The sequence below is a fragment of the Gossypium hirsutum genome, chromosome A12 (assembly GCF_007990345.1).
Source record: "Gossypium hirsutum isolate 1008001.06 chromosome A12, Gossypium_hirsutum_v2.1, whole genome shotgun sequence".
Taxonomy (NCBI): Eukaryota; Viridiplantae; Streptophyta; class Magnoliopsida; order Malvales; family Malvaceae; genus Gossypium; species Gossypium hirsutum.
In genome coordinates this window covers 94,698,319-94,710,620 of record NC_053435.1, presented here as the reverse complement: position 1 = coordinate 94,710,620, position 12,302 = coordinate 94,698,319, and the positions used below count along the sequence as shown (strand labels likewise).

At 33.7% G+C, this 12,302-nt stretch overlaps 2 protein-coding genes across 2 annotated transcripts; one reads left to right on the top strand and one right to left on the bottom strand.

Moving 5' to 3' along the window:
- Positions 1 to 6,724: 6,724 nt before the first annotated feature.
- Positions 6,725 to 8,705, top strand: LOC107918629 (2-hydroxy-palmitic acid dioxygenase mpo1). Its single transcript, XM_016848222.2, has 4 exons — positions 6,725 to 7,271; positions 8,039 to 8,101; positions 8,221 to 8,292; positions 8,402 to 8,705. Exons 1-4 carry the CDS (start codon positions 6,912 to 6,914, stop codon positions 8,516 to 8,518), a joined length of 612 nt encoding a protein of 203 aa, XP_016703711.1. The 5' UTR covers positions 6,725 to 6,911; the 3' UTR covers positions 8,519 to 8,705.
- On the bottom strand, positions 8,569 to 11,341 carry LOC107918628 (cytochrome P450 704B1). The gene is made up of 6 exons (XM_016848221.2): positions 10,960 to 11,341; positions 10,633 to 10,848; positions 10,261 to 10,557; positions 9,776 to 10,162; positions 9,400 to 9,600; positions 8,569 to 9,197 (listed from the first exon to the last, which is right to left on the bottom strand). The coding sequence occupies exons 1-6, from the start codon at positions 11,278 to 11,280 to the stop codon at positions 9,015 to 9,017; spliced, it is 1,605 nt and encodes a 534-aa protein (XP_016703710.1). The 5' UTR covers positions 11,281 to 11,341; the 3' UTR covers positions 8,569 to 9,014.
- Positions 11,342 to 12,302: the final 961 nt, after the last annotated feature.

Below are 12,302 nucleotides of genomic sequence, written 5' to 3'. Positions count from 1 at the left end.
CATGTTCCAGAATTGAAAAGAAATTTAATTTTGTTGAGTACTCTTGATTCAAAAGGGTACAGATACACAGAGAAAGTGGGGTTTTAAAGATTTCCAAAGGTTCCCTTGTTGTGATGAAAGGGCAGAGAAAGACTGCCAAGTTATATGTTTTACAAGGTTCTACTGTTACTGGTGATGCAGCTGTCGCTTCTTCTTCCTTATCAGATGATGATATTACTAAACTTTGGCATATGCACCTAGGGCATATGAGTGAGACTGACATGGCAGAATTGAGCAAAAGAGGACTTCTTAATGGACAAAGAATTTGCAAACTGAATTTCTGTGAGCATTGTGTTTTTGGGAAGCAAAAAAGAGTTCGATTCACCAGAGGAATCCATAACACGAAGAGAATGTTGGAGTATATTCATTCTGATCTGGGGGGGCCATCCAGAGTGCCTTCGAGAGGTGGAGCTAATTATATGCTAACCTTTATTGATGGTTTTTCCAAAAAAGTTTGGGTGTTCTTCTTGAAGCAGAAAAGTGATGTGTTTTCTGCATTTAAGTCTTGGAAAATTATGATTGAAAAACAGACTGGAAAATAAATAAAATACCTCCGTACAGACAATGGCTTAGAGTTCTGTTTTGATGAGTTTAATAGATTGTGTAAGTCAGAAGGGATCGTGAGACACTTGACAGCTCGCCATGCTCCACAGCAAAATGGCGTTGTAGAATGAATGAACAGAATGATCATAGAGAAGGTTCGATGTATGTTGTCAAATGCCAACTTATCAAAGTCGTTTTGGGCCGAAGCAGCCTCTACTGTATGTTTTTTGATCAACCGATCCCCATCCGTTGCCATTGAGAAAAAGACTCCACAAGAGGTATGGATCCTGCTAATTATTCTGATTTAAAGATCTTTGGGTGTCCTGCGTATGCTCATGTTGATAATGAAAAATTGGAACTGAGATCCATTAAATGTGTTTTTCTTGGTTATAAAGCTGGTGTAAAAGGGTATAAGTTATGGTGTCTTGAAAATAGAAAAGTTGTGATTAACAGAGATGTTGTTTTTGATGAAACTGCTATGCTACCTAACTTATCTCTTAAAGACTATTCCAATAAAGAAAATCAAAAGCAGGTGGAGCATCAGATTAATACAGAGTTGACTCCTCAAGCCAGTACAAAAATTGAGAATAGAGTTGCTTCTTCACCGTAATACTCTATCGTCAAAAACAGAACTAGAAGAGAAATTAAACCTCCAAAGAAGTATGTCGAGGCTGATCTAGTTGCTTTTAAACCTTCAAAGAAGTATGCCAAGGCTGATCTAGTTGCTTACGCTTTAAATGTGGCTGAAGATATAGATGCGAATCAAGAACCATCTAATTATTCTGAGGGATTAGTTGTGAAGACTCAGAAAAGTGGATGTTTGCTATGCAAGAGGAGATGGAATCACTCCACAAAAACAGAATATTGGATCTTGTAAAACTTCCTAAAGGTAAAAAGGTTGTTCGTTGTAAATGGGTGTTTAAAAAGAAAGAAGGGACTCCAAGAGTTGAAGAACCCAGATATAAAGCAAGGCTTGTTGCAAAGGGTTACAGTCAAATTTCAGGAGTGGACTTCACAGATGTGTTTTCCCCAGTTGTTAAGCATAGTTTGATTCGAGCTTTGCTTGGTATTGTGGCCATGCATGACTTAGAGCTTGAGCAGTTAGATGTAAAAACTGCATTTTTGCATGGAGAACTTAAGGAGGATATTTACATGCAACAACCAGAGAGTTTTACAGTCTCAAAAAAAGAGGACTATATTTGCTTGCTGAAAAAGTCCCTTTACGGTTTGAAACAGTCACCAAGACAGTGGTACAAGAGGTTTGATTCCTTTATGACTTCTCATGTAACAGCCAAATTTTTCCAGTGGTATCGGAAACAGTGATTCGAGATCACTAAATCCGATGAGTAAGTTTAGAAATTTTAACAAATAATAATTATAGGCCAAGCGCGAACTTAAAAGAATTATTTTTAATTAGTGAATTTTGCGATTTTAAAAGAATTAATCAGGTAAATTTGGTTGAAATCGAGGTATCGAGACCTCGGATTTATAAATCGAACCATAAATATTTTTATAAATATTTATGGAGTGTTATTAAGTTAGTATTAAAGTTTCGTTAGAAAATTTTAACGTTTGGTTAGTCAATTAATTAAAAAGGACTAAATTGAAAATAGTGCAAAATTTATTAAACTGTGATTAAATAGTTTAAGTGATTAAAAAGGAGCGATTTAAAAGGCAATTGGACCCAAATTGTATGAGCTGGACGGTTGGGCAAGAAAATCAGCAAAAAGACAAGGAGAAACAAGGGCAAAATGGGAAATTTTACAAATTAAACATATAAAACAAGACAAATTTGAAAAATCTAGAGATATCATCATTTTTCTTCAGCAAAAACGCCATGGGAGGTCTGAAAGCTGCTGGTTTTTCATACTTTGACATATGTGAGTTCAATTCTTACCCTTTTCTTTGAGATTTTTATGTTTTTGTGACTTTTACAATTAGGTCCAAGTGTTTAATTCATTAGTTTTTGATTTTATGAACAAAATTAAAAGCTATCATTGATAAGTGTTAGCTGTTTATGATGAAATAAAATGAATTTGAAGCTTTTATTTTGTTGTTTGATGATTTTATCAAGTAATTTCAATAGAAATTGATTTTAGGACCTAATTGTGAAAAAGTTGTGAATTAAAGTTTAGTGTTAAAATTCTGATTTTCAAAGATTGTGTAATGGTTTAGAATGATGGAATAAAATGTTAATTGAGAAAAATTAGCTTAATAGATGGGCTAATTGAGCAAGGACTGAATTGTATGACCTTTGAAATTTAGAGAAAAATGGTAATAAACATCTTGAACTAAAACAATATTGGACAGCAGAAGTAGACTAACTTTTAAAAATCACCATAAATTTTAGAAATCGAATTAGAAGATGAATAAAATATGAAATTAAAACTTATTGAGTCTAGTTTTTCATAGAAGAAACGGTGTAAGCAATGGATTTGTAAATTATGAGATATAATGAATTTTGTGAGACAAGGTTAGAATGAATTTGGGTTCCCCTGTTTTGACTTTGGAAAATCAAAAACAATTGGAGAAAATTAATTAGAGTCTCAAATTTATATGCTTAGAATCCTTAATGAGTCTATTTTCAATAGAAATCAATGGGAACATTATCCGAGTTTTGTACTGTGATATAATTAATTTTTAGTGAAGAGAGGTCAGAACTGTTGGATAGTGAAACAGGGGAAACTTAAATGAATAAACTGTACTAATTGGCTAAACCAAAAATTCTTAAAATTTTATGGTAGAATTATATGTGAGTCTAGTTTTAGGAAAAATTTACGGATCTTAATTTTGAGCTCTGTAGCTCGAATTATAAATAATTGAGTGACTATGACTCGTTTGAACAGATTGATGTGAGCATTAATAAGTAAATTGTGAAATCGTACTTACAAGAATGTTATATACATTAAGGATGTGGAATGGAGAGGAGGAGGAGGAAAAATATATATGAATATTCAGTTAACATGGCTAATTTGCATGTTTTAAGCTCATGGACTAAATTGAATAAAAGTAAAACTTTAGGGGGTAATTTTTGTAAAAATGTCAAAAATGACTAAATTGAAGGGAATAAATTGTTTTCTTATCTAAATTAATAAATTGAATGAAATTATCAATTTAAGATTGGGTGAAATTTGGGAAATGGTAAATTACCAATATGCCCCTAAATCTTGGTATTTCTGCAATTTAGTCAGGTAGGTTCGGATACCCTGAATGAGCATGTAAATATGACAATTTAAGTATTGTATCATATTTTATATGATATTTTGAATTGAATATATGAAAAGGATGTTACATGAAACATGAAAATGAATACTAAATAATATAAATTAATTGAAATTATTCTGAAAATTTCGGTAATGCCTCGTATCCTATCCCGGTCTCAGGTACGGGTATGGGGTATTACATCTCATAATTCCAAAAGAAGTAATTTTGACAGTTGTGTTTACTTTAAGAAAAATAGTGATGGTTCTTTTGTGTATCTACTTCTTTATGTTGATGACATGTTGATTGCAGTAAAAGATAAATAGGAGATAAGAAAGGTCAAAACCCAACTAAGTGAAAATTTTGAGATGAAAGATTTAGGACCAGCAAAGAAGATACTTGGTATGGAGATTCTCAGAGATAGAAAAGCAAGTAAATTGTACCTAAGTCAGAAGGGGTACATTGAGAAAGTTCTTTTCAGGTTCAATATGCAGAGTGCTAAGCCTGTTAGTACTCCTTTAGCAGCCCATTTTAGACTTTCATCGGCTTTGTCTCCACAATCAGATGATGAGATTGAGTACATGTCACATGTTCCATACTCTAGTGCAATGGAATCTCTCATGTATGCTATAGTTTGTTCACGTCCAGATTTATCATATGCAGTTAGTGCAGTTAGCAGATATATGGTGAATCCCAGTAAAGAACATTGGAAAGTAGTTCAGTGATTTTAATATATTTACGAGGAACTACTGATGTTTGCTTACAGTTTGGAAGAACTAGAGATGGAGTAATTGGGTATATTGATGTTGATTTTGCTAGAGACTTTGATAGAAAAAGATCTCTCACAGGTTATGTCTTTACAATCGGATGTTGTGCAATTAGTTGGAAAGCCACTTTGCAAACTACAGTCGCTTTATCTACCACTGAAGCTGAGTACATGGCGATTACTGAGGCTTGTAAAGAAGCTATTTGGTTGAAGGGACTCTTTAGTGAATTCAATGAAGACCTTCAAATCAGCACAGTATTTTGTGACAGTTAGGGTGTCATCTTTCTTACAAAAGATCAAATGTTTCATGAGAGAACAAAACATATTGATGTTCGATATCATTTTGTTCGTGATATTATTGCTCGTGGTGATATTGTCGTGAGCAAAATTAGTACTCATGAAAATCCTGCAGATATAACGACTAAGTCACTTCCTATAACCAAGTTTGAGCATTGCTTAGACTTGGTTGGTGTTCATGGTTGAAGTTAAACCCTTAAAGGGTTTTATGGAAGAGGTGGAGAACTTGTTTGTTGAGAGTTCGCGATGAAGAACTTGTTCATTGAGAATTCGTGTCAAGGTGGAGATTGTTAGAATTAAGTGACCTGAATCCTTATGTAAATAAAATACAGTGGTAAAATAAAATAAAAGAAGAATCCATATAGAATTACACTTCTTTTATTTTATTTTAGAATAAGGTTTTTTAAACCTTATTAAATTCCATCTATTTGATATTGATTAGAATAAGGTGTTTCAGTCTTACTAGAATATGGCTTTAGAAGCCTATAAATAGATATAGTCTATTCCTCTTGTAATGATTTAAATTCGACATAGTGAATTTTCTTCTCCTCTGTCCGTGGTTTTTTCCCGAAAGGGTTTCCACGTAAAAATCTATGTGTTCTTTATTTTATTTTTATATTTTTATTTTATTTTATTTTTCACAAAAGACTAAAAAATAATATAAATGATTATTTACATTGAAGAGTGTTGATACAGTGAATAATAAGGATGTAGTATAAAAGAGATAGTGGTGGTTGTTACAGAGGTTAATTCACTTAGTGAGGGTGAAAAGTAAGAGGTTAAGGAAAATAAAGTTGAAAGAAGTATAAAGGGTTGAAAGTTGAAAAGGAGTGTTGATAAAGTGTAGGCTTAATATCCTTAGAGAATCGGTTCTTTATTCATTGTTCCTGGATGTATTTATAGGAAAAGGTCCTATGTAAATGGCGTTAACGTATTTAACTTGCCATTTACTCATTATTACGGAGCGCGTGGAGGGGATGTCTTCAATAGGATGAGAATGTTTATGACATTATAGATCTTGTCATTCATTCTGAATTGATGGGAGAAAGCAATTGATCCCACAAAATGTTTGGTGACCAACAATTTCATGTTCCCAATGACGCTTCGGGATCCGAATGACGGATGGTATGTGCTTGTTTGGATGGTCATCTAAGAAATGAGAGCTCACGAGTGGCCTTCTGGTTTACTGGTGACAAACCAACTGTTTAAGTGTCTTTTTGGCTTGCTACATGTCTTGATACGGATAGGGGTATATCAATATTCCCTCATTCGCTAATGTGTCGTGGGTTGCTTGGAAAACACAATAGATACGAATTAAGCATCCCTAAATTATGTCATTTCTCTCATTTTGGTATCTAAACATTTTTTTTGTCACAAGTGGTATATAAACTTTTTTTCCCCTAATTGGGTACCCAAACATTTTTTATAAATGAAGTTTATAAAAACCAAAAGTTTAGATATAAGTTTATTAAGATTTAATTATATGCGTTTCAGTATAATTATATTTATATTTAATTATACATGTTTGAAGATCAAATTGAAAGTATTTGAAAATATGGAGGGTTAAATTTATTGAAATGTTTAAAATTAAGATCGAATTGATAGAATGCGTTAATATTGAAGAATAAATGTGTTATTTATACTGATTATAAAAATCATCACTATCATTAACTATTTAACAAAGAGTCACCAAAATAGAACTATCTAAAACATGAGTGGCGAAAATAGAAATAATCTATAACGTTAGTGACTAAATTAAAAATTTTAATAGTTAGATGAGGAAAACAAAAACATGCGTAACTAATTCTAGAGTTTACTCGTTGACTAAATTAAACAAAAAATAGAACTTTTACTATAAATATTTGAATGAGGATGTCAAATGGCAAGCGTCCTAGTTCTCTGATTTGGCCCTTGATGAACCAAGAAGAACGACTTTTTTCTTTTGAACGGTAAAGAAGGACTTTGTTTCCGCTGTTTTACGAAGCAAAATTTTCAGCTTTTCAAGTATTCTCCTTTTACAGCATACCCAGAAATTTTCTTGAGAAAATTTGCAAGAAAATTGAATATGGGAAATAGGATTGAATTATTTAATCTAGAAAAGCACTTTGCTTTTTATGGTGCATATCATAGCAACCCAACAAACATAGTAATTCACATGTTATTTGTTTGGCCAATTTTCTTCACTGCAATTCTCCTTCTTGACTTCACTCCTTCTCTGTTTAATCTCCCTCATATTAATTTCTCTCTGTTTGGAGTCCATGTTTCGTTGATTTTCAACTTTGGGTTCTTGTTTGCTTTCGTCTACGCTGTGTTTTACATGTGTTTGGATGTCAAAGCTGGAACCTTGGCTGCCTTACTTTGCGGGGTTTGTTGGATTGTTAGCAGCGTTCTTGCAACTCGACTTGGCTTTTCTCTTGCTTGGAAGGTACAAATTTGTTCCTTTTGTTACGCCTTTCTTTATTGGTTTTGGTTTCTGGTTGACTCAGTCATATTAAGCATCCTTTTCATATTTTATTTTCACGGAGGAGGGTCTGCATACCCCCAAACTCCAAAGTGTTAGAAAATTGACACACATTGTTTTGCTTATAAGAATCTGAAAATATACGGGTGCATTTCTATTCTAAAAGAACCAGACCTTCAAAGAGATCTATTTCTGGAGCATCCTTTCAAGTTTCAATGTTTTGAATGATGGCTTCACTTTAGTGTTGTATGGTAGTCTACAACATAAGTGGCGTCTGGAATTTATTCCAAAACATGGAAAGTTTATCATTCCCACATGCTAATGGAGTCTTTGGTTCCATTTCATTCCCAAGCATGGTCTTGGACTTTGAAAATCATTGAAATTGATCTTTAATTGTTTATTGGCCTCTCAGCTGCAATTTTTTTTAGAGAATCTCAATCCATAACATTTCCAGACAAATTAAAAACAGTTGATCATTTTGCCTAAATGTTTTATGGCTGTTCTCGTAAAATTCTATGGCTGCAACATGTGCATGTTCTTGTTGCTTTATAGAGTGCATTGGCACTTACATCTCAGACGCTTCTTGTTTCAATCCGTTTGTTGCTTACAAGTTACACTGGTTCTTCCAACTGATTGCTGTAGTTTCTGAATTTGCATTTTGCAAGTTCACTTTATCTTGCTTTACTCTGATTGGATTGGATTGGATTGGATTGGATTGAAACCAATTTTAGGTCGTTCTTGCGGTTCAACTTTTCTGCTGGATTGGACAGTTCATTGGCCATGGGGTCTTTGAGGTAATGAGTTCTAATAATACATACATGTGTATATTCATGCATGTAAGCACATACACACAAAAAGTTAATGCCTTTCGATCATACATTCATTCTCCTAAATTTCGATTAATATGCTACAGAAACGAGCACCAGCTTTATTGGATAACCTTGTTCAAGCCTTTATAATGGCTCCCTTCTTTGTGCTGTTTGAGGTAATTTCATCTTCTTCTTTTCTCTTTCAAAATAAAGGAAAAGGGACAGGAAAAAAAAAGGTGATTGATCTTCATACCTATTCATAAGTTCTTATTCTTTGCTCCTCAGGCTCTTCAAACCTTCTTTGGTTATGAACCGTACCCTGGGTTTCATGCAATTGTTCAAGCAAAGATCGAAACTGAAATCAATGAATGGAAAGAAAAGAAGCAGAAATTACTTAATTAGATACTGCATCCATTGACATTAGCTTGCAGGTGATTTCTTTGAGTAGAAAATGAGAACAAACTCATAATATACATTTAATGTTTCATTCTACAAATCGTGACTCAAAGCACATGAAGTGACAGTTCATCAGCTTGTAGCTACAATGAATATGTTCACATGAAATGGCTATAATAGCCACTCTTTTTTATCCCTGATTTGCCAGAGTTGGAAGGATTTGCATGTTGAAACAGATTTACATGCTGTTTTGGAGCTTGTTTGAAATCGATCGTTACTGCAACATATGTTATCTATCTATTTATTAGTTATTCAGCAGTTAAATTTATAATGCCTTTTCTATCAAAAAGGGTATTCCTTATTGCGATTATCAGCAGAGCTTAGAGGAGTTCTCTAGTTAAGAATCCGAATTGATTGCTGGCAAAATTCTAAAGTATATATTATCGTTTGGACAACATCTGGTATAGTTTAACTTTTGACCAGAAGTAGACCATTGGCCACCTCAACAAGATTGTCTGGCTATTTTGAGCTTCAAACCTTTCTCCATTGATAGAATAGTCATCATCCTATACTTTACTGGATGGTTTGGTACCAAATTAAATTTGAAAAACCTGCACAGAATGGCCAATGCCATCTTCATCTGGAGATAGGCAGAGTCCTTTCCAAGGCATATTCTTGGTCCTGCCTGCATGACATTAGAAAACAAGAACCAGTTAGCCACCATGTTGTAGCATAAGCTTATAGTGTTCTTTGATAGAGTTGAGAACTTTTATAGATTATATATGAATTCAATGTAAAGAAACTACAAAAAACTTAGTTCAATCTGCTTTCTACCAGTTTGTTGAATTTGTATTTATCAAAGGGTGAAGATCTTTTGCATATTATACCTGAAATGCAGTGAACTTGAATGGAGATGCATTTTGGAAGCAACCCTCTTTTAGCCATCTCTCAGGCCTGAATACTGCTGCATCAGGGCCCCAATTATACTCCATCCGACCCATCGAGTAGGGAACATAAGTAACCATGCCTCCTGCTTTTACTTTGGTTCCATCGGGCAAGATATCATCCTCCAGGATGCCCTTGGGGTCCTGTAATCACCGGCAACATTTACTTGGTTATAAAACCAGAAACGGACATATCAGATGCTTCTTTTGGACACAATTTTTCAAGCCTTTTTGGGAACTGAGATCGAAGGAAATACATCTTTAAGTCCTTACAATATTTCTTGTTTATTTACTGACTGAAATGGAAGAAGCTACATACCTGGGGAACTGCTGGATATAAACGTAGTGTCTCTGTGATCACTGCATGCAGATAATACAATCTCCCCAGTGAATCATAATTCAATAAGCCTGCAAATTGCACTGCTCTTCGATTGAAGGATTCAGGGTCTTCCAAGTCACATGGTAGTAATGAAATCCTCTCCTCCTTTGCTTGTACTTCTTCGAAAGCTTTAAGTTCTGAGTAAAGCTTTTCAGCTACACGAGCATTGGTCATTATCATGTATATGGCCCATGTGAGAGTCGTAGCTGTTGTGTCACGGCCAGCAATCACAAAATTCAGGACAATATCTCTAAGACTTTTGTCAGTTAAGTTTCCTTCTGGATCTTCACTTAGCTCAATAAATCTTGACAATATGTCATGCTTTATCTGAAATTTTCCACCAAGAAAGAAAGTTTCTAGGATAAATTTTCTGGGGAAAAGAAAGGGAAAGAATGTAAAGAAGGAAGCAACCCTTTTCACTTCACCTTGCTGGTTTTGCAAGATTCTCGAATTTCTTTAATCTCAGATTTTCTTCTCCTTATGACATTGTAAGTGAAGTCATCAATGACTTTGATGCTCTTTCCAAGTAGAGCTTCGGATCCCACATTGAGAAATCTTTTCAATTTCCAGAGTGGGTCAACGAACCTCAGTGTAACAATGATGTTGGCAGTATCAAACGACCGAGCGAAGCTGTTATCTGGTAAAGTGGGAGCCAGAGTTCCAATTTCAACACCAAACCCCACCTTGCAAATGGAGTCTAAAGTCATCCTCATCAATAAATCCTGAAAATTGAATTCACAGCTCAATCTATCTGACAAAAGCAACGGCATTTGACTGAAATGGTAGGTTTTACTTACCTGCATGTCTACTTCTTGGTTATGGAAGCTAGCTTGAGTTAGAATAGAATGGAGTTGTAGACTATATTCCCTGAAGACTACAGTGCTGAAATCCCTCAAATTCTTTGATGCAAACTCAAAACTAGCTGTTTTCCTTTGCTTCTTCCATAGCTCACCATCTACGTTGAAAATCCCATCTCCAAGCAGCACTTCCATATATGAATGGTACGTTTCACCCTTTCAATATAGCAAAACCAGACATCAACCTTTATATCTCTGTTAACCAATATAACGAGCATGTTGCAGTCCAACAACCACAGAAAAAAAATGAAATAATGAAAGCTTTACCTTGGGGTAATTGGCAAATTTGGTCTTAAGTACATGTTCAACATTAGCAGGATCAGCAATGTAAGTATAAGTTGTGAAAGGCATTGGAACTACAACAGTTTTCGATGCGGACAGGTATTCGACGAGCCAATCGTGCATTCGATCATAGTTAATTAATTGTTCGAACGCTGCTCCGATGAGTGGCCATGTTTTGGGGCCATTTTTGTTCCTCTGGTTCAATCTGTAAACAAAGATCCATGAAATAAACATGCAAGCTAGCATCACCATTCCCATGTTGCATCCTTGTGAAAAAACTAAAAAAAGATTGTCATGAACTTCCATTTTTGTTTAAAATCTAATTTGTTGATAGAATGAGTTGGGGAAATACTGTTTCTTATAAGGAGTTTCAAGTAAGAACAAGGTTTGCTATAATGTAGATAGGTTGTGAAGGTCATGAATTAACTACAACTTTGTCAACATTCTTTGCATGCTGTAGCTTTAAAAAATGTTTCACCTCTTTTTGCTTCCTTAACCTCAGTCTAACCAAATTATTTCTTTCGTCTTCAAAAATAATCCCATTTATTTAGCTTAAGTTTTTGGGTTGATTGATGACCCACTTTAACCTCGAATATTATGTTGCCCTTTGTGTTATTTCATTTATAATTGGGTTTGGTTTTCAGCAAATAGCATTAAAAAAAAAGCAGTGGTTAAGGATTTTTATAACTTACTTTGATTAAACACGATTAATGTAATCTCCTTTTCCCATTTATAAATAAAAATATAGTTGTAACATATATCTTGATTTATATGGAATGGTGGTTAAAGCTTTTGTTTGATATCTTTATGATATGAGTTAAACGGTGTCACTTCATCTCCACCTCAATATTATATAAAGAAAATCTTTTTTTTTTATATACATACATATACGGCAAAATTTGCAAATCAAATTTTAATTTGGAGTATAGATAAATTCACTTCAACCAATCAGCCTACTATTTAAGTTGACTAAAAGAAGGCATAATGATTTTTTTGGCATTCTAATTTTACAAGAAAAATCATTTTAACCTTTCATTTAATTTTTCGCTTCTTTTAATACTATATCTTGCAATTCTTGTTAAATTAGTCCAAAATTGATTTAAAAGTTAACGTTTTTTAACTTTGTTGATGTGGCACATATGTGAATTGTTACATGGATGACACGTCAATATTTAATTAATTTTTTAAAATTTTAAAAATTTAAAAAAATATTTCTAAAAATTAAAATTATTAAAAAAGTATAAAGTATATATATTTTTAATAATTTTAAAATTTTAAATAATTAATTAAATGCTGATATGTCATTCACGTGCATGTCATGTCAATAA